The sequence below is a fragment of the Pomacea canaliculata genome, linkage group LG5, assembly GCF_003073045.1.
Source record: "Pomacea canaliculata isolate SZHN2017 linkage group LG5, ASM307304v1, whole genome shotgun sequence".
In the NCBI taxonomy this organism is placed as follows: domain Eukaryota; kingdom Metazoa; phylum Mollusca; class Gastropoda; order Architaenioglossa; family Ampullariidae; genus Pomacea; species Pomacea canaliculata.
In genome coordinates, this window is record NC_037594.1 from 18,435,582 (window position 1) to 18,456,336 (window position 20,755).

A 20,755-nucleotide genomic window follows, 5' to 3' on the forward strand; every position below is an offset into this window, starting at 1 on the left:
TGCTGACGTCGCCGAAGTGTGATGGATGGACCAGGAAGAGGCAGGGTCACGTGTCACGTAATCAACTTGCCCACAGGCACGCAGTTGACCTTAATATGGTAGAGGAGCGTCTACAGCTAACACAGAGCCTACTTGTTAGTGTAGAACATCGCATATACGTTTGTACAAATAACCCGATAGTCTTCAAAACAAAAAACAGCTCCTCAAATTTTTGGGAGGAGAAGGTTAGGGGAGGGCAGGACGACCAGGTGTCATATTCTGAAATATACAATGTTCACTTTTCTGAATGTGAAAGAACAGTCTGTATTTATATGTTTTAAAATATGTCTGTAAAATATAAAGTGTATACTGCGTGCTCAATAAAATTTCATTTAAAATGATAGGCCCATGGGAAAGCAGTCTTTATTTCTGGTCCGTTAGAAGCTAGTTAACGGAGTCTCCTTCATAAATGTTGACATCCCACGCTTGAGTCGAACGCACCCACTCGAGCCCTCTGGCCATGCATGTTTAGCCCCTGTTTGACATGGGAAACTGGATGGCTAGCACTAGGGGCAGCACTGACTTGTGTGCAATGCTGAGCATAGTTAGCTGTACAACCAGCCTTTTCGCCTTTTCTCTAAGCACCGCTACAGACTACTAGTAATTGGTTGCTTGCTCAGGTGCAAAGATTTCCATCATTGAATCTTTTCGTGGCCTTTAAGGCAATAGGGGTTTTGAAGCTTCCTTTTTTCTAAAGAATAAAACTGGGACTGAAGTTGAACACTGATCTTTCTGTACGATATTCAGACCGACAAGGATCGTGCAGCTAAGACACGGCTTTAGCTTAGCCGACCGGTTAGCGCTTAATGACTTGCCGTGCACCTGACCCCAGATCACGTGTATGGGCGCGCGCCACCTACGGGAACTGAACTGCACACGATCTGAAGCTCCGACATCTAGACTTGATTTTTGTGGTTGAGTTAGACATCAGAAAATATTTTTTAACCCCGAAAACAAAGTAACGAGGAATATTTGCTGTTGACTAGTTTTCTGGGAAATTATTTTGAATGAATAACGAGGTCTTGGTTACCTTAAAAGACTCTGCGTCCTCGGAGGACATGTGGGTGACCGTTGATGCTGTGATTATTGTGAAAATGTGGGCAGGCTGAGCACTGGTTACTCTTGTGATGTACAGAAACTCAGACGATGGAGATACCGAGTTCTGGAGTATACCTACTCATTGCTGGAATTTGCTTCGCTGTGACCGTTCAGGTAGGTGCACCTCCACACCTGTCTCACCTGTCATCGTGAGCTCAATCGTTAAGGACTTTTCTCATGTTGCAAATCACTCAAAGATTTGTAACAGGTTGTGTTAAACATTTTGTATGCAACATGTTGCAATGTAATGGTGAGTGGCATGTGGTGCAAGGGTCAAACGTCGCAGGGTGTAAGCAAGGTAGATATGGTACTACTTCTAAAATAAAATAAGTGACTGGTGTCTTCACTTGATTATTGCTTCGGAGGATACATAAAGTTTTCTTTAAATGCGGGTTTGTTGTGGAGTCAAGTTAAACTGTTCTCAAAAATGTTGACTATATGTATGGAGGTGTGTGTGTGTGTTCGTGCTCGCGCTCTAAACTGCATTTAAGTGCTTCTAGTTTTATGGCGATACAGTTACGGTTGTTATTTTGTTAATGTTCGCATGAAATGAATAATTATAATTGATCTTAAATTGTTGTTATTTTTTGTTTGTATTTTGGCTGCCTGTTTTTTGTGTTGTTGTTTGTTTTTTTGTTGTTTTTTTTTGTTGTTTTTTTTTGGGTTTTTTTTTGAAGAAAATTGTTGCTGTGAGATGTGTGTTAAATGGGACTAGTGCTAAAAACTATTGATACTTTCCGGGTGATGGTGAATGGTAAAAATTTCTGTTCGAGTGATTATTAGCTATTACCTTACGGTGGTTATTTCCCTCTGTTCCAGGTGGCGCTGGCATCGGGCCGACTGCGAGTAACATTGATCCGGTACGAGTTCCTATACTACGGGAGACAACCCACGCGCACGTCCACCCTCGCTGCGACTCAACCCACAGTAGCCGCCCCTTCGTCAACCGAGTCTGTCTCGCCGCCGCCCTCTGACGTCACTACCGACACACCGCGAGACGCCGGCGACGTCAGGGGGCCTCTGCATCGAGAGACAGACTCAGAGGAGCCGTCGACGACGCAGGAACTTTCGTTTCCATGGCAACAAGAGACCGTCTGCAACACGACCTCTCCGCCAAGGCCCCGCTATCGCTTCCTCCTCTGTGTCGACTACAGCGACCCGTGAGCTGTTACTGATAACATAGTCTTTCCATCATCATCATCCTCGTCGTCGTTGTCGTCGTTATTTCAATATTACTTCCTATATATATATATTCTTATTTGTACACAGGGTGCTATACAAAAAAAATTATATTCTGTAAAAGAACCGTTTCCAGCTTTGCTGTCATGGTCAGTTATGTTTCTCCCTCTAATGATATATTCTGTACATTAATTAATGACGTTACATCTCACTTTGGGTGTTAGCGGAGTTCCGAACCCCAGCCCCTGTCAGCTCGAGCGTTTAGAGACCGACGCCCTACCTGCAGAGCTTTTGGCGAGGGGCGTGATGTCGTCACGTTTCCCCTGGTGTTGTCCTCAACGTCGTCAGGTCAGCTGCGGCTCAACCCTGAGACGGTCGCCTTCAACCACTGGCCGGTGAGTAAACCAAGTTTTGTGAGGCTTCCTGGTGACAAAGTTTCTTTCTATGAGTTTCACAATAGGTAAAGCTGACGTAATATATGGGATAAAGAAAATCAGTTAATAACGATTCGGTAAAACATTTTTGTCATCATGATGATGATGATGATGACGACGACATACGTTCGATAGAAATCTACCTTACAAAGCTTTGAATCGTTGCTAACAAAAAAAACAAACAAACAAAGAAACTACACAGCCAGTTTCAGTGTGAAAACACCAATTCGTGCTTACCATTTCGTTTCCATGGCATCGAGATGCCCCTCCTGCAACATGACCTCCCGCCACACACACCCCTCCTACTTCATCTCACATCTTTCGTAGACTCAAAGCATATTTACCGACAATGCTGAGAGGATAGGTGTCCACAGTGTTGAGGGAATGCGAAACCAGAATATTGAGAGGATGCGTACCCATAATGTTAGATGGTAAGATGGACTTACAGCAACTCCTCATGCAACCCAATCCAGATGACTTACTCTAGTCACGCGTCTGCTATGCCCTCCGAATGCCCTCGCCCACACATCACACTGTTAGTTCGCGAAATCTCATCATTTGTTTTGATTGTGACATCTCCGCTCATGAACTCTGACTTTCTGTCCTGCAACTCTGTTCCCAGGGTACCCTGCGCGTGTCCGTCTTCGTGACGTGTTGCGGCGTCTCGCATGACTACACCGGTCAGTGTCAGGAGACCTTGACACACATCATTGCAGGTGAACCTGCTCCCAGCGGTACACAGTCGCAACCACGCACCGTCCTCCTGCAAGGCCATGGAAGGTATTCAACATCTACCTCCGACAATTCGCAAAAATAAAATGACAGTCGTTCAGGGCTTTAGCCAGTCAAACCATCTTCTGCTCCATGTTCCATTCTTTCTGCAGTTCTTTCTGCCGCTGCTTCTTTGTGTCTGTGTGTCTGTGTGTCTGTGTGTGTATGTCTGTGTGTGTATGTCTGTGTGTCTGTGTATCTGTGTGTCTGTGTCTGTGAAAGGCTGCTGTGTGTACCCGAACACATCTGTGTGAGAGGCAGTGCTGTGCTTGTCATCACTGTCGTCTGTAACGAGAAAAGGACGTTTCCTTGCAGACTGATGCTGAGAATGGTTCTCGAGTGTGACGAGGGCTTCTACGGTCCAGCCTGCAACGTGCCATGCGGGTGGATACCCCAGGGATAGAGCACGCTGTCTGCAACGTCACTACTGGTCAAAAGGAATGCATGGCAGGTAGACTCCCCTTAGTATGACTTCTCTCCCTCCATCTACATGTGTTGTCTCCCTCCTCCCCTTCTCTCTCTTCCTGCATCATTCTCGCTGTCTTAATCACAAGAAGTACTTTGAAGTGTTTTGTTAAGGTCCAGAACTGGAATGTGTCCAGGTATAGTCACAGATTGCGAGTACACCTGTCTCCAAAAGCATCTCTTACAATGGCAGTAACAATAACAACGAGTGACAATGACAATATTATATTTTGCAGAAATTGTATTCCGCCAAACCTTGTCAATTAAAAATTAAACACCTAACATCTAGCAATCACTAATCATCTTAAAACAAAACAAAAACTACTGATCCATTCATCTGACAGCAATTAAAAATTTATTGACAGATGAAGTAAGCAAAAAACATTAATTGAGGATAACAGAAACGTCACAGAAATTGTCTTGTAGAGCATGGACATGAACAATCCAGTTTATTATCTATCACAATTCTGAACAAATTCATTCTTGCTTTGTGCCAAACGTTCTCCAGGATGGGAGGGGCCAGGGTGTCAGACTGACACTGACGAGTGCCGCTTGAGCCTCTGTCATAATGGCGCCGTGTGTGTCAACAGCCCACCTGGGTCTTTTACCTGCAAGTGTCCCTTGGGAACAGGAGGTAAGTGAGGTGAGGGTGATACTTTGTCATCGCTAGATATTGAGATTTACAACGAACTGAAGCAGGTTTAGATGAAGTTTGATTTAAAGACTGGGTGCACCAGCTCACCTTGCATGACTTTTTGACATCCGTGACAGACGAAGAAGACAGCTTTTAATGAATGGCGGATGGATGTCAATGAACTTAGTGCACACCACACACCTCATCAAAAGACACATTCACATTATGGCTGAATATTGTCTTCCAGGTCTTTTTTTTATTATTTTCTTTTACACAGGTCGACTATGCGAGTCGCGAGTACAGGTGTGCCACCTTCGGCCTTGTCTCAACGGCGCCACCTGTCTGGACTCAGCCTTCGGCTTCGTGTGCTTCTGCCGTCCAGGCTTCAGTGGCTATCAGTGCGAGACAGTCCTGGCCACGCAAGGCGGAAGTGACATCATGCCAGTACACAATGTCGGGCAGCCACTTCCGGTATCGTCCATACAGCATGACGGCACCTAAATTGTCGGTACGATGACTTGTTGCTACACACTTTTAATAACTGTCTTTGACTGAGGGGAATGGTTTGTGGTGAGACTTGATCGAGGGAGGTAATGATGATGATGTGATTGTCTTGCTCCTCAGAAAGTGTGTTTATGTCTGTCTTTTCTAGGTGGTGGAGGTAACACAGAAGCACAGTCACAAGAGCAGGTAGGTAAACGCCCTGGTTAAGAGAAATTTCCGTCAGTCCATCCAAGCATCCATTCATCCATGGATATTAGCTATCATTGATAAATTTGTATAATTACTACAACTCACCCACAATAGTCACTTGGTTACAGTGGGTTTTTTTTTAATTCTCGTCTTTTTTTCTACACCCGAGGGACTGAGCTCTTCAGAACTGTGGTGATTGCCTGCAAAATCTCTACAGGTCCGTTGGTCAGGTGAAAACTTCTGACTATCGGGATAAAAAACCCCTAGTGTTGACAATCACGTATCTGTGCGCAAGAAACACTACAGAATGTTCCAGATGTTTGTACATTTCCATTCTACACTGTAGCATCTCTCACTGTTGATGCTATTCCTGGAGACTATCACAGTAACTTATTTACCAATATGACATTTATGCAGGACAACACTTACAAGTAACTGTATATGTACGATCATTCTGCAGACAACTGTTTACAAGTAACTTCTACATTGTCATTCATTTATTCTGCAAGCCAGCACTTCCAAGTCACTTGTGTTCCTTCTGTAGACTCTAAGAAACTGTACAAATTCGTTCCAGGTGAGCACTTGGCATGCGTGGTACATCGTATTGATCGTCATCGCCTTTATCGTCATCACATCCCTCGCTGTCATTGGATGTGTAATCATCAAAGGACGCAAGTGAGTACTTTTAAATTAGCTGTTTAATTAGGACTGTAGTTCAAACTCAGTCAGCTGGAATTTCTGCTTTTAACCCTGCAGATTATGGTGTCTTAAATGATTTGCAGTTCCGTATAGAAATAAATGAACAAAGTAGTTAATATCCTGGATGTCGGCAATGACAAAGAAGACGATAGAAGTGTGTTGAATTCACGTGCATTCTGCACTATTTCCTTTGAATAAACGTGAACTGTAGGTGTGCGAGGTCTGTGGGTTTGTTTTTTTTTTTTTTTTCTTGTCCGCCTCTTTCAGAGAGTACAAGATCTCCGGACGACGGCCACTGTACAGTTTTCGCTGGACAGCCCGAGTCCTAAAGAGGACCGTGCGCAGAAAACGCAAAACCCAGCTCCGAGACGAGGGCGGCGACGAAGACCAACGACCTTACATCGTTCACCTGCATCGGACCGACAACAGCCTGGCGATGACGGTGACGAAGACAAGTATCCGAACATTGTCCACCTCCACAGACAACTATCAACACCAACGACAGTGACAAGGACCTTCCTGGTGTTGCACGCTGGTTGGATGACGCCAAACCTCGCTCAGATCTCGACCCGTTGTCGGGAAGCGGCGAGAGCGCGAGACAAAGGCACGTGACCCTGATAAAGCCAACCTCTTGTCAGATTCGCTCGAGGGAATTCGGGGTCAGGGTATTGTCTACAAGGTGATGAAATGACGATGGACATTATGAAGACTTTGTGCTAGAAAACAGAGACTACGGCAGGAAGACAGAGCCGTGTCCTCATGCATTCGATGAAGCAGATGGATGCTGCGTTTTTGATAACTTCAATGACAATTATTTAGATGCGGCATTCGATGACAGGTTCAAACAAGTACACACATAGGGGGAACAATGGCTCTTGAAGAACTCCACGTCAAGAGTTTTAAGACCCGAAACCCCAAGCGAACCGCAAGGACCCTTGAATCGTTATCTACATCATCACCATCAGCAGCAAGAACAGCTACTACAGCACCTTTCTTCCTGACGTGGAAGCCGTGCAGGGAAGCGGGTACAGGCAAGACCCGTGCGACGGGTAGACAGCGCCGGCTACGAGGTGCCTCAGGTCATACGACCTTTGGCAGATGTCCGAAGGTCCGAAGGCGGGTACGCATCATTGGACGATTACCATCACCTCGTGACCATGCCACGTGACCTCGTCAATGACGCAGGCTCTGACACTGCGTCACTGCTGGAGCTGGGTGTGTGTACAGCAGTGCCGCCACCGCGGGACGAAAGGTAGGAGACTGCCGAGACCAGAAGTGGTGTCCGTCATGTGACATGGGGTAAAGCAAGGTGGACACCAGGGACACTCTAGTTTATTTTACGATCTTCAAATAAGACAACAATTCTGTCTTTTTACACATTATCTTCATGGAAATATGTGTGCGAGCATTTATGAAACCAGTGAACTGTAGATGTCCAATTATTTGAAACTATCATTTTTTTTTTAAACTGACTTTCATTCAATTCGCAAAATATTTGCCAAGAAGTGCAGCATCTACAGGACATTTATTTTCATCATTCATCTCTTTTATTGCATACACAAAATCCAAACTCACAGTGTAAAGCGTAAACCACTATAAAACTACAGTAATCTCTAAGTTTCAATATGTTCTTTCTCATCATTTCAGGTCCATGTATAATTTGCTACTAGATACTAGAGTGCTTTCTAAACTCGTCAAAACGTTCTGTTTATATTTTGTAAATAGCATACGTGTCCAAAAATATTAAATGTTCACTTTATATTTATAATCTAAGGCATTAGCTTAACAAACTATTTCTAGTCTTAAAATAGCCTTAAAATAGTCTTAAAATAGCCTCATTACAAAATAGCTTCACTTCGAAAAGCTGAATCTGATTGAAGATTAGCAAAACATGCAATTTCTAAAAGAGCAGACAAGTCTGAAATATTGCTGACAGTTTGAGTTGTCTGCCGTAGCGACAATCGTACATAATAAAAAATATGTTAGACAGCGAGAGATTCCATCTAAAAGAAAAACTCGAGGACTTGATTTTAACGACTTTTAACGAAGTGTGTACTCTTCGACGTTGGGTAACCCCGAGACGACGCACGCGCTCAGAGCGCTCCTGGAGTAACTGAGCTCAGTAGAAATGCTCCTGCAACATTAGACCGGAAGTGAGAACGACCAACAACAAAACAAAAAAAAACACAGAAGCAGAAATGCATGGATGTGTGTAGAATCATCTGTACTGACAGAAATACTGACAGGCTGGCAGACACCCAGACGGTGTAAGTTGACTGACTTGTCCCAACAATTATTGTCACAAAGACACACCATGCCACTGAGAGGAGGACCACACTCACCACCGGTCACCGTAAACGTCGAAGAGTTCCACTCTGGTGGTGGTGTGTCGACCTCCGTAGCCTCCTACCACCATCAGCATGTCCTCGATAACCTGCAGCAGACAAACCAGTGACCTATGACCACCTCACTAACCCGAGGCATGGACTACAAATAAAAAAGCAATTTTTTCAAGAAATGTGAATGGATACTCTTAGAACATCTTCTGTTGTGTGCTTGTTTCTGAACATCATGGACGTTGAAATTGGCGAAACGATCACCACAGAGCATCTTCTATCTGTCAATGAGCTTCTCGAGTAAGGGAGCTTTTATCTCTTCTTTTAATATTTTAAAATTTTTATTTCCTTATTTTTGCTAAGAAAAGTCACTGCAACTAGTGACGAAGTGACCACTGCTGATGGTTAACGGTGACCTAAAAAAAAATTAATAAAAATACATTCACCACCCAAATCACAGTGTCGTGGACAGCAGTCATCTGAGGGTCAGGGAGACAACTCGTAGCTAAGTGATTTAGACTGACTTGACTGTAAAGTCCTCGAAGGCAGTTCTGACACCCTCGTGTCCCAGAGTCTACAATCAAAATTACTTTCAGTCTTTTATAAGTAAAGTGTTCCGGTGACATCCACCCAGGGGTAGATCCCCGCTCACCGTCATGGCAAAGTTGCTGCGAGCGTTGAGCATCGGCGAAAGGGGGCGCCACTCGTCCTCATCCGGGTCGTAGCGCTCCACGCTGTTGAGGCGGCGTGTGCCGTTGAACCCCCCAGCCGCGTACACGCACCCCCTGTGCGCCACCACGCCCACCCCGCTACGGCACTCGCGCATGGGCTGCAGCAGCGTCCACTGGTTGGTCAGCGGGTCGTAGCACTCGGCAGAGCTGAGACTCTCCTGTCCGTTGAAGCCACCCAACATGTAAATTTTGCCTGGTCCAACAAATCAGAACGACTATAGATTAATATCACGCTTGTTAGTACAAGTGAGTAATGTGGGGTTTTTTTTTAAATATTCAAGCCAACGGATTTTGCCTGATGCACCCGACCAGACGTTTTGCCTCCAAGACTTAAATCCACAGAACAGCAGTCTGTCGGTGGATGAACAGCTTTGACAAATGCACCGTCTGATAACGCTTCTGTCCCTAAAAAAAAAAAAATTAAAAAAAAAGAAAATGAACCAGTCGCTGATTGGGGGAACAGGCGTCACGTGACCCCACGCGCACGCGCACGCGCACGCGCAGGCGCACTCACCGCTGACCGTTGCGGCGCCGCCGTCACTGCGCGGACACAGCATGGGCTGGATGAGGGTCCACTGGTTGGAGGACGGGTAGAAGCGCTCAGCTGACCTCTGTCGTATCCTCCCGTCAAACCCTCCCAGCGCGTAGATGTACCCGTCCAGTATGGCGACACTTACGTAGCATCTGGGTACACGCATGTAAACGTGTTTATACATACATATAAACACAGACATAAGTAGATGCACAATACAGTGACCTACAACGAATAGAGGGGGGATGAAAACAGGGAGAGAGAGAGAAGGGGATAGAAGCAAATAAGAAGAAAGAGAAGGTGGGTGGGAAAAAAAAAGTGGGTGGGTTCACCGTTTGTCGTGCATAGGTGCGACGTGTGCCCATCTGGAGAAGGCCGGGTAGAAAGCGCAGCAGTAGTTGATGTAGTCGGAGCCATCAAAACCACCGACGATGTACACCACCTGCCCCAGGACCACAGTGCCGTGATAGGACCGGGGACCTGCCATAGTTGGAATTGTAGTCGACATCATTATCATCACCACCACCACAACAACAACCATTACCACCACCACTCCTCTCTTTTCACTTTTGCATCAATTCACTCATAGATGGGACGATGACATTGACAAAGGCTGGTGGATGAGAGAAGGGAAATAAATTCACTTATGACGGGCCTCATCCTCCCCGAGAGGTTGTGACTCAAGGGAGGCAACTGCGAGCAAACAATGTCGCGTATCGCTGCTTTCCCTTTGACTATCTGACAGCAATGTCCATGGTCGAGTTTTTGGCATAAAAAAAAAAACAAAAACAACAACAAAACCTCGCAAAGGTACAAAAATAAAGCAGGCGGCAAGGTGGAGAAGGGATTAAGAAGACAGAACTCCTCACCAAAGTCCGCGGCGCTGCACTCTTTCCACGTCAGGGATCGAATATCGAAGGTCTCGACGATCTGCAAGGGCCACCCGAGGTTTGATCCCCCGAACACGAAGACGAGGTCGTTGGGCAGTCGGGGCACGCTGAGCTGCGCGGATCCTCGCACCTGACACAAGTAATCTATGCTGACATCCACAGCTCTCAGGTGAGAACTTCTTACAACTACACCATTAGAAACCATAACTACTCGCATTTCCCTTCTGCTTACAGTGTCACACGTGACCTCAGGCTGAGCTGTGACGCTGGCACCCTGACCCCTTGACCCCGACAGTGTCGCACACAAGTTCTTTTTTAATTTATATATATTTTTTTGTTGATACCTCGGGCTGCCCCATGAGTCTGGAGGCGTTGAGCAGCACGGAGTGCACTGCAGGCGAGGCGGCGATGAGCTTGTGGTAGTTGAGGATGCGGAAGAAGGCGTCGTTGGTGATGAGACCCAGTCGCACGTGGCGCAGCAGTCGGTCTGCGTGGGTGTAGCGATGCTCGAAGTCGTAGGCGACCCACCTGTCACCTCATGCGTACGTCCATAAGACAGAGGAAGAGAGCCAGACAAAGAGAGGATGAAAGAGAACGCTGAGGAAAGACTAGGACAATATTTCAATGGCATGGAGTGTATGTTTAATGGAAAAAAGGACGTGGAATGGGGAGAAAGAGGGTGTGTATATGGTAGTGTGTAGACATGGTGGGTGGTCGCCGGAAGAGGCCGAAAATAGTTTTGCTGATGCTTGCGGGAAAAAGTGCTGATTCATAAGAGGGCGGAAATAGTTTTGCTGATGCTTGCGGGAAAAAGTGCTGATTCATAAGAGGGCGGAAATAGTTTTGCTGATGCATGCGGGAAAAGTGCTGATGCTTGCGAAAAAAAGTGCTGATGCTTGCGGGAAATAGTGCTGATGTAGAAGACCGCGAAAAGTGACCCACCCGAGGGGTATATAAGGAGACAGGGCAGTTAGTGTGGGAGAGAGAAAGTATGTGAGATCAAAGTTCGCCACTGCCAGAAATATCGACTGGCGTCGGATTAAAGCCATCTAGAACCCCCGACAGTGTTGTGTTTGGTGTTGTGGAGAGACTGGGGGAAGAGACCAATTCTTACCCTGTTACATTTTTGGCGCCCAATGTGGGACACTGGGCGAAATTGAACATCTCAAGTCAGCTTAGTGCCGCCGGAGACAATGGAACTAACAGAGGAGGAGAAGCGAGTTTTGGAGGCCTTCAGGAATTTGGAAGTGAAGCCAACAGCAGACACCTCTGCCGACCTGCGCCAATGGGCGGCAGGGTACGCTGCGACAAGGGATGGAGTGGAGACTGCGCCGCTGAATGCCAGCGGACCACAGACACCGCGACTGCCGCCATTCTCCGGGGGCAAGAACGACACAGCTCTGGACCTGTGGAAGTATGAACTGATGTGTTTGCGGGGGCGGTATACAGACGCTGTAGTGTTGGAGGCTGTCCGCCGTTCTTTGAGAGGCGAGGCGGCCAGAGTGGCCATGCGTCTGGGCCCGCACGCGACATTGAACGAGCTGTTGCAGAAATTTGACAGTATTTTTGGTCTCGTGGTGTGTGACCAAGACCTACTCGGGTCATTCTACACTGCGCGCCAGGAGGCCGGGGAGAATGTCACGCAGTGGCGGTGTCGCATTGAAGACATCCTGACACAAGCCCTGAGTGCGCGCCTGATAGAAAGACGCGTATACAGCGAGACGCTGCGCTGCAGACTGTGGGGAGGACTACGGCAACCCCTAAAGGATCGAACTGCCTACAAGTTCGAAATGGAGACAGACGTGGACGCTCTATTTCGCAGCTTAAGGCAGGCAGAGCAGGAGACCGAGGGACCAGTACACAAGACAGGTGCAGGAAAGCAAGCGGCGGTCAACGCTGCACAAGCCATCCCGGCCGAAGACTGGAGTGCAGAGGTGAGGAAGCTGTCGGCCGAGGTGCAGTCGTTGCGGCGCCAACTGCAACAGGGTCCAGGCAACGAACCAGCGGCGGGCAGAGCGCCAGACCAGCGGCCACCATGCCCCCGCTATGATGACAACGGGCCCACTTGTTTCAGGTGTGGTGGCAAGGGCCACATACAAGTGGGGTGTCGGGTGCGAATTGACCATCTGCGCAAGCCTTTAAACGACAACTGGCCTACAGGAAGGGGCAACCTGCAGGTCAACACCCGCCAGCACTGAGCCCCTCTTATACAAACAAACTAATAGGACAGAGCACGTGTGTCGATGTCTGGGTCGAAGGTGTGGCCACGGTGGCGCTACTGGATACGGGGGCCACTGTATCGACGGTGACGGACACATTCCATCGCCAGAAGCTGGCACACCTGGCTGTCCGCCCGCTGCAGGAAGTGTTACATATCGAGTGTGCAGATGGCCAACGGCTCCCTTACAAAGGGTACATTGAAGCGGAACTGAGAGTGGAGGGAGCAGGGGGCGGGACTGACAGCCTCACTTGCCTACTGCTTGTGGTCCCCTCAAACAGATACAGCAACAGCGTTCCTGTACTGTTAGGAACAAACATCCTGGAGCAGCTTATGCACCGGGCACAGGACAAGCACGGGCCTCAGTTCCTGCAGAACACACAGCTGCAACCGCTGTGGCATCGCTCATTCCGTTGCCTAGCAATGCGTGAAAGAGCGCTGCGCAGGAGTCACAACAGACTGGCATACGTGCGGTGTTTACAGCCATCCACCATCAAGCCTAACAGTGCCGTTGTCATTCAGTGTGCTGTGGATCAAGCGTTGGATTACGCGCCTACCTGTGCCATGCTCCAGTCGGCACTGAAAAGCGACTGGGGTCAACTGCTGGACATCACGCCGAGCCTGGTCAACTATGACAGTAAGAATATGGGCGTGGTGGATGTGCACGTTGCTAACGCAACAACAAAAACAGTGGTGATACCATCACGCACGGTGATAGGCGAACTTCTGCCAGTCACCAGGGTTCAATGTGGAAGTGCCGTGTGTATGACTGAGGTGGCACCAAGCTGTGAAGACTCGGTGACCATCTCGCCACATCTGACGGTGGAGCAGCAAGCACGCATTAGAGACCTAATTAGCTGCCGCCCCGAGAGTTTTTCAACCGGCGAAACGGATGTTGGTCATGTTACACGGGTCAAACATGAAATACAGCTGACAAATGATACGCCATTTAAAGAACGGCATCGCCGAATTCCACCCGGCATGTACGAACAGGTGAGAGAACATTTACAACAGCTGTTGGACAGTGGGATTATTAGACCATCACATTCACCCTGGTCATCGAATGTTGTATGGGTTAAAAAGAAAGACGGTAGCCTACGGCAATGTGTGGACTATAGACAGCTCAATGCACGGACAATCAAAGACTCATACGCGCTGCCGAGGATAGAGGAATTGCTGGACGCCTTAGCGGGGTCCAAGTATTTCACTGTCCTCGACTTAAAGAGTGGTTACCATCAGGTAGAGATAACCGAGGGGCACAAAGAACGTACAGCGTTCTCAGTTGCGCCCCTTGGATTCTATGAATACAATCGCATGGCAATGGGGCTGGCGAATGCACCGGCCACATATCAACGCCTCATGGAAGAGTGTTTGGGGGACCTACATCTTCACATATGCCTGGTGTTTCTTGATGACATCATTGTGTTTTCCAGTACGTTTGATGAGCACCTGGAAAGAGTGGAGAGAGTGCTAGACAGATTGCGGGATTGTGGCTTGAAATTGAACCCCAAGAAGTGCACATTCGCGCAGGATCGGGTTAAATACGTGGGACATATCGTGTCAGCGGCTGGTGTCGAGACAGATCCTGAAAAATGTGAGAAAGTGAAAAACTGGCCAGTGCCCAGGACACCTGAGGAGGTACGACAGTTTCTGGGATTCGCAGGTTATTATAGGCGTTTCGTGAGACGGTTTTCGGCAATCGCCAAGCCCCTAACTGACTTGCTACCCGACGTGTTGAAAGGAAAAAAGAAGAAAGGTAAAGATGCAAAAGGTAATAAATCCGTCAAATGGGTATGGGGCACAAGAGAAGAAGAAGCGTTCAGGAAATTGAAGGACTGCTTGTCGTCACCTCCAGTGCTGGCATTTCCAGACTACGCGCAGTCGTTTGAACTGCACACCGACGCCAGCATTCACGGGTTGGGAGCAGTGCTGTACCAGGTGCAAGACAATCAGAAACGAGTGGTGTGTTTTGCAAGCAGGGGACTGAACCGTTCGGAGCGGAACTACCCGGCGCACAAGCTAGAATTTCTCGCTCTCAAGTGGGCTGTCACAGAGAAATTCCACGACTACCTTTATGGTCACAGCTTCTCTGTGTTGACGGACAATAACCCCATGACCTACGTGCTGACGTCAGCAAGGCTAGATGCCACCGGTCACCGGTGGCTGGCATCATTGGCATCATATGATTTTGACATCACGTACCGGCCAGGGAAGAGCAACGCAGACGCAGACGCACTGTCGAGACTGCCTGCTGTAGAAGGTCAGCAATCGCAGAACCTCGGCGGCTACATTGGCAAGGAATCAGTACAAGCAATATGCGGCTCGTTGCAAACACCCGCGTATGCAGAATGCATAGCATGCTCTGCCCGCGCAGTGGAAGAAAGCTTCGCTGCAGGGCAGGGTTTGCGCGCGCTATCATGCAGTGACATTAGACAAGCTCAGTTGCAAGACCCGGTGCTGAGTGTGTGGATTACGGCGATGGAACAAAGAGGAGGGCCTCTCAGAGAAAGGCAACCGCACGGACCCCATCGTGCGCTGCAGCAAGAACTTAATAAACTGACGATGAAAAAGGGTGTGCTGCACCGGCGAGTAACGATCGGTGAGCAAGAGAAAGAACAGCTCGTAGTACCATCGCGCTACATACGCACTGTCCTCGAGTGCCTCCACAACGACGCCGGCCATCCTGGCCGAGATAGGACCCTCAGTCTTATCAGAGATCGCTTCTTTTGGCCTGGCATGACAGCCGACGTGGAGGACTGGATCAAGAAATGTCCCCGCTGTGTGCGCCGGAAAACACTGGGGACCGAGCGGGCACCACTGGTCTCCATAGTTACCACGGAGCCATTGGAGCTGGTGTGTATGGATTATCTGTCCCTCGAAACATCAAAAGGAGGATACCAGCATATTCTAGTCATCACAGACCATTTCACGCGCCTAGCCCAAGCCATCCCGACTCGGAACATGACGGCAAAAACAACAGCCGACGCCCTCGTTAATAATTTCATCGTTCATTACGGGGTGCCAAAGCGACTACATTCTGACCAGGGAGCCAACTTTGAGAGCCGCATCATAAGGGAACTGTGCCAGATCATCGGGTGCAGTAAATCGCGCACCACCCCCTACCACCCCATGGGGAATGGAATGTGCGAAAGATTCAATCGCACGTTGCTGGACATGCTTGGGACGCTGGAACCGCGTCAGAAAGAAGACTGGAAAAGTCACGTGGCCAGTCTCGTGCACGCATACAACTGCACTCGCCACGAGTCGACTGGCTTCTCCCCATATTCCTTGATGTTTGGCCGTGACCCGCGTCTCCCTGTCGATCTTTTATTTGGCATCGATAGCAACGATCAAGGGCGACAGCCCCTCACTAAGTATGTCGACAGTCTGAAGAAACGACTGACAGAGTCTTTCCATCTGGCAGCTGCAGCCTCCAACAAGGCAAGCGAGCGACAGAAAAGTGGCTATGATTTCAAGGCAAGGGCAGCCACTATAGAAGTGGGAGACCGTGTGCTGGTGAAAGCCGTTGCCTTTGACGGCAAACACAAACTGGCAGACCGCTGGGAGACAGAGGTGTACAGTGTGCTGAGCCACCCTAACAGCGCCATACCCGTGTACGTCGTACGGAGAGAGGACGGCGCAGGAAGAAAACGGACTCTTCACCGCAACATGTTGTTACCAGTGAGCGGATTAATACAAGATGCGCATCAACAAAAAGGTGCGAGGGATCACTCGCATCATCGGGGGCAACGAACGCTACGCCGCCCGTTCAGAAAGGACGACACATCTAGTGCAGAGTCATCCGCCGGTGAAAATGAGAGCGACAGTGACACGTCTAGCTCTGTGGTCGTACATACCCGGCCGCCAACCACCAGATCAAGAGGACAGCCGCCGGCGAGTGATGACAGTGACCAAGAACAGCAAGCAAGGGACGAAAATGAGGCAGAACCACCCAGGCCACTCCCTGATCCAGATTCCGAAAGCACCACCCTTCCTCCACTGCCTAATAACAACGACAGTCAAGTGCCGGATGTTCAGGAAGGAGGGAGAGACGAGGAGGGCGCTACGCCACGTGCGGTGGTTACCCCACCCCCGTCACCACGCCACGCCCCGCGAGCGTCCACAAGGCCACGTCAGCAACCGACGTGGATGAGGAGCGAAGACTACATACTTCGCCAGCAGCAAACACTAGACAATTATAGCTTTAAATGTGACAAACTGAAAATGCTGCTGAGCAAGCTATCTTTAGAAAAACTGCCTGAGACTGTGGTGACCACGCTCATTAAGGCTGTCTGGCCACTGTTATAAACGCAACATGGCTACAGCAACAATTTGTACATATATGTTTATAAAGTTTGCCTAAGATGTATATATTTTTATAGCACGTTACATTTGGAAAAAATATGGGTTCTAGTTTTTAAATGTCGAGGACAAACATTTCTCCTCGAGGGGTGTATATGGTAGTGTGTAGACATGGTGGGTGGTCGCCGAAGAGGCCGAAAATAGTTTTGCTGATGCTTGCGGGAAAAAGTGCTGATTCATAAGAGGGCGGAAATAGTTTTGCTGATGCTTGCGGGAAAAAGTGCTGATTCATAAGAGGGCGGAAATAGTTTTGCTGATGCATGCGGGAAAAGTGCTGATGCTTGCGAAAAAAAGTGCTGATGCTTGCGGGAAATAGTGCTGATGTAGAAGACCGCGAAAAGTGACCCACCCGAGGGGTATATAAGGAGACAGGGCAGTTAGTGTGGGAGAGAGAAAGTATGTGAGATCAAAGTTCGCCACTGCCAGAAATATCGACTGGCGTCGGATTAAAGCCATCTAGAACCCCCGACAGTGTTGTGTTTGGTGTTGTGGAGAGACTGGGGGAAGAGACCAATTCTTACCCTGTTACATGTATGAGTGAGAGAGAGAGGAGGAGGAGGAGGAGGACAAGAAGAAGCCTGGCCGCACCATCACCTGCACACAGCGTCCAACGGTATGGACTCTGTGCGGACGTTGAGACGGTCGTTGGCCAGGACGTCGCACAGGTCGTCGGTGTCGAGCTGCAGGAAGTCGGCGGAGAAGCAGTAGATCCAGGTGAAGTTCTCCAGCAAGAACTTGTCAGCTGCCACCTTGATGGCGCAGCAAGAGAAGGGGAAGGCGCGCGCCAAGGACCGGATCTGCATGCACGTCTCCAGGCTGATCTCCTGCACGAGGGCGTGACAGCAGGTCTTGAGAAGGCCTTCAATCTGGAACCTGTCGGCAGCCTGGATGATCTGTACGACTGTCGACATGTCCGACGGCACATCCCGGGTGTACGCATACCTTGGTTACGAGAGACAGACAAAACAAGGACTTATGCAAACGCTCACGTTCGACTTGCTTTTGTGTATCAAAAAAAAAAAAAAAAAAAAAAATTTAAGTATAAGTTTTAAATAACAATAAAAATCTAATGCATGCAGTAAATAGCTGGTGTAAGCAAACACTACTGTTTTACTGTCAGTTTGTTTTTTGGTTTTTGTTGGTTTTTGTTTTGTTTTTTTTTATTTATTTATTTTTTTTTTTTGCTGTTTTTTTTTTTTGGTGATTGTGTTGGCAATGACGCTGGATGGTTTTCTTATTGTTGTTTTGGGGTCTTTTTTTTAACCTATGTTCCTGCTACAGTTTTAATATCAGTAACCTGCACAGGAATATCTTATGTAAAAATAATTGCTAGCTATCAGCTTTGTGTGACAACCTTTGCTGAATCTGATAGAATGCGGGATGAAATGAAGTGTAACGAGTAGATTGTTCTTCAGAAGTATTTTCCACAGGCCACGCCCGCTTGCTTACCTGATTACAATCTCCATGATCTCTGGAGACATGTCTTGGATGTTAATTTCGCTCATCGCTCTCTTCTTCTTCTTGGGAAGTTCTCCCGGGTTCTCGTCGTACGTGAACAAGGCCCGGAAGTAGGGGCTGCAGGTGGACATGACGTTCCGCTGCACCTTGAAGGTTTTGTTGCCGCAGCGGATGCTGGCGTCACAGAAGAAGCCACCCTGCCGAAGCTCGTCCAGCACCTTGCACACCCGGTTCTCATTTCTCCTCTGCTCCGTCACCTCCTGCTGCAGCACCAACGACGCAGAGCTACTCTCCGCCACGACCTCCATCTTGAACCAGTGAACTCTAACAACCGCGTCGTGGGTCGCGGCCTTGAGATGCAGCTGCAACGGTTGGCATCCGTCAGGACATCGTCAGGACAGCAAAGTTTGACTTTGTGGCAGGAATCCCTCCAGGTGTAAGGGGAATCGTCGTGTCGGGGAATCTCGTCGTGTGTCGCGCGTCGTGTCAGTGATCTCGCCGAGTAGGTAAGCAAGTGTCGCGTGTGTCGGGAAACGTCTAACGTCAAAACAGCACGTTCTGGTGATGACGTGGGATAATAGTGCGTCATAAGCTTGGGGGGAAACGATGACGTCGGATAGTGCGTCATAAGCTTGGGGGGAAACGATGACGTCGATTAGTGCGTCATAAGCTTGGGGCAACGATGACGTCAGATGGTGTGTCATAAACTGGAGAAACGATGACGTCGGATTGAACCTTGACGTCATTTTACCTAAACCAAAAAAACACACACATACACAGATAAGAACGCACGTACGCACGCACACGCAAACACACGCACACAGACGCAAAAATGTCCACGTGCGACGCGTGCGCACGCACACACACACACACAAACGTTCTTTGTGTTGATTAAGCCACCTTCACATCCTGGTATCTCATGGTGAAACAAAGTGAAGCAATAGAAAGCGTTTCCAGACTTTTCCGTAAATGTTTTACAGATTGATTTGTGTAGTAGGAGTAGTAGTAGGAGTAACAACAATAATAACAATAATAATAATAACAATAATAACAGTAATATGTTTTATGTATATTTATTTATATATTATTGTGTGTGTTTACGTGGATGTGTTTGTTTGTATGTTACTGAGTGAATGTGGGATATGAATAGCTTTAGCTTTTAATAGCTGTCAGTAGTAGCCTTTAATATATGATTAATATTACTGCTGTTGTTGTCTTTTTAATATGTCACTGTTGGTAAAAGCCATAGAGTAAATGCCGTTTTAAAAAAAAAACTGATATACGTTTCATCTTGAGAAACAGTTGCTTGTGGTAATAACTGACACTGAAGTTTTGTTGTTGTTTTTTTTTTAATTACAGGCAAATTTTTTAATTACTCATTGACGGCGTGTTTGGTTTTTTTTTCCTTGTACGTGTCTTATTATCAAACAAACTGTCGTCCAGCACGTCTGCACACCTGATAACAAAATTTGGTTCGTGAGCAGTCATCAGCGTAAGGCCTCAGTTTGGTGCCGGGACCACTGCAACCAAAATTGTTAAATTCTTCGTTAAAATGGTCATCGCCTAGAAAGGAATGTTTGCCCTGCGCATGCCTGAGCAGAAAGTGAGCCGCTTGATTGCAAAACCGGGATCTTTTGAGATGTTTTGTCGAGAAAATTAATCAAGAAAGATTGCAGTTTCTGCCTGATCGTGGCGCCAAGGGGTTGGAAAGCACAATCGGCGACTGACCTTTTAACGATAAGGAGATTAGTCCTCATCAGGGTTGTTTCTCGTCCACGTCCAGTTCTGAAAGTCACGTGCACCCTCTCATCGCCAGAGCGTGCGTGAGTCAGTCCCTGAGATTCGTGGGCGTATGGCGGCAATTTGTCGCATTGTCCTGTGAGTTTCCTGATGTTTTTAAAGGCCACCCCGAGCGACAAATTATTTTTGAGTTATTAGGTTGGGTCCATTGCAAACTACCGATTTCTTAACCCTGACTTTCACTGACAAAACATTTGTCGCAAGTGTAGAGTCATGAGCCTTAAATCATTATTATTCTTACCTGCGTTTTGGGATCAAAGCTTTAGTTTCCATGATGTCAAAAAAGTCATTGCAACCCTCTCATTAATTTCCCCATCATTAAAGTTTTTTCCCAAATTGGCTGTGGTTTTTATAAGTGTGTTTTTCTCTCACCATATTTTGATAAAAGGATGTCAACAACTTCGAACATCAATTGA

General features: G+C 47.8%; 3 protein-coding genes across 5 annotated transcripts; 2 read left to right on the forward strand and 1 right to left on the reverse strand.

The window, feature by feature from the left end:
* Positions 1-907: 907 nt before the first annotated feature.
* Positions 908-5,122, forward strand: LOC112564561. 3 transcript variants are annotated; one of them, XR_003099242.1, is made up of 6 exons: positions 908-1,251; positions 1,957-2,711; positions 3,373-3,530; positions 3,837-3,972; positions 4,495-4,620; positions 4,898-5,122. XR_003099242.1 is itself a non-coding variant. In XM_025239450.1 (5 exons), the coding sequence occupies exons 2-5, from the start codon at positions 2,214-2,216 to the stop codon at positions 3,922-3,924; spliced, it is 501 nt and encodes a 166-aa protein (XP_025095235.1). In that variant the 5' UTR covers positions 908-1,251; positions 1,957-2,213; the 3' UTR covers positions 3,925-4,012. The 3 variants fall into 3 exon arrangements, 1 of the variants encoding a protein (XP_025095235.1); XR_003099243.1 differs by lacking the exon at positions 908-1,251 and having other exon boundaries at positions 1,548-2,297; positions 2,541-2,711; XM_025239450.1 differs by lacking the exons at positions 4,495-4,620; positions 4,898-5,122 and having other exon boundaries at positions 1,957-2,297; positions 2,541-2,711; positions 3,837-4,012.
* Positions 5,123-5,180: 58 nt separating this feature from the next.
* LOC112564046 lies at positions 5,181-7,990 on the forward strand. Its single transcript, XM_025238612.1, has 4 exons — positions 5,181-5,190; positions 5,273-5,310; positions 5,888-5,988; positions 6,280-7,990. The coding sequence occupies exons 1-4, from the start codon at positions 5,181-5,183 to the stop codon at positions 6,518-6,520; spliced, it is 390 nt and encodes a 129-aa protein (XP_025094397.1). The 3' UTR covers positions 6,521-7,990.
* Positions 7,519-19,097, reverse strand: LOC112565001 (kelch-like protein 10). Its single transcript, XM_025240207.1, has 9 exons — positions 18,531-19,097; positions 17,676-18,023; positions 10,846-11,029; positions 10,481-10,631; positions 9,944-10,091; positions 9,594-9,763; positions 9,001-9,272; positions 8,355-8,446; positions 7,519-8,146 (listed from the first exon to the last, which is right to left on the reverse strand). Exons 1-9 carry the CDS (start codon positions 18,845-18,847, stop codon positions 8,053-8,055), a joined length of 1,776 nt encoding a protein of 591 aa, XP_025095992.1. The 5' UTR covers positions 18,848-19,097; the 3' UTR covers positions 7,519-8,052.
* Positions 19,098-20,755: the final 1,658 nt, after the last annotated feature.

Coding starts and splice junctions, on each gene's coding strand:
- LOC112564561 (XM_025239450.1), top strand. CDS start 2,214: ATGGCAACAAGAGACCGTCTGCAACACGACCTCTCCGCCAAGGCCCCG. Junction 2,298..2,540: donor TGTGTCGACTACAGCGACCC/GTGAGCTGTTAC, acceptor TTTGGGTGTTAG/CGGAGTTCCGAACCCCAGCC. Junction 3,531..3,836: donor CTCCTGCAAGGCCATGGAAG/GTATTCAACATC, acceptor GTTTCCTTGCAG/ACTGATGCTGAGAATGGTTC.
- LOC112564046 (XM_025238612.1), top strand. Junction 5,311..5,887: donor AAGCACAGTCACAAGAGCAG/GTAGGTAAACGC, acceptor AATTCGTTCCAG/GTGAGCACTTGGCATGCGTG. Junction 5,989..6,279: donor GTAATCATCAAAGGACGCAA/GTGAGTACTTTT, acceptor CGCCTCTTTCAG/AGAGTACAAGATCTCCGGAC.
- LOC112565001 (XM_025240207.1), bottom strand. CDS start 18,847: ATGGAGGTCGTGGCGGAGAGTAGCTCTGCGTCGTTGGTGCTGCAGCAG. Junction 10,092..10,480: donor GTGCAGCGCCGCGGACTTTG/GTGAGGAGTTCT, acceptor CAACTATGGCAG/GTCCCCGGTCCTATCACGGC. Junction 8,147..8,354: donor GACGTTTACGGTGACCGGTG/GTGAGTGTGGTC, acceptor CTAATGTTGCAG/GAGCATTTCTACTGAGCTCA.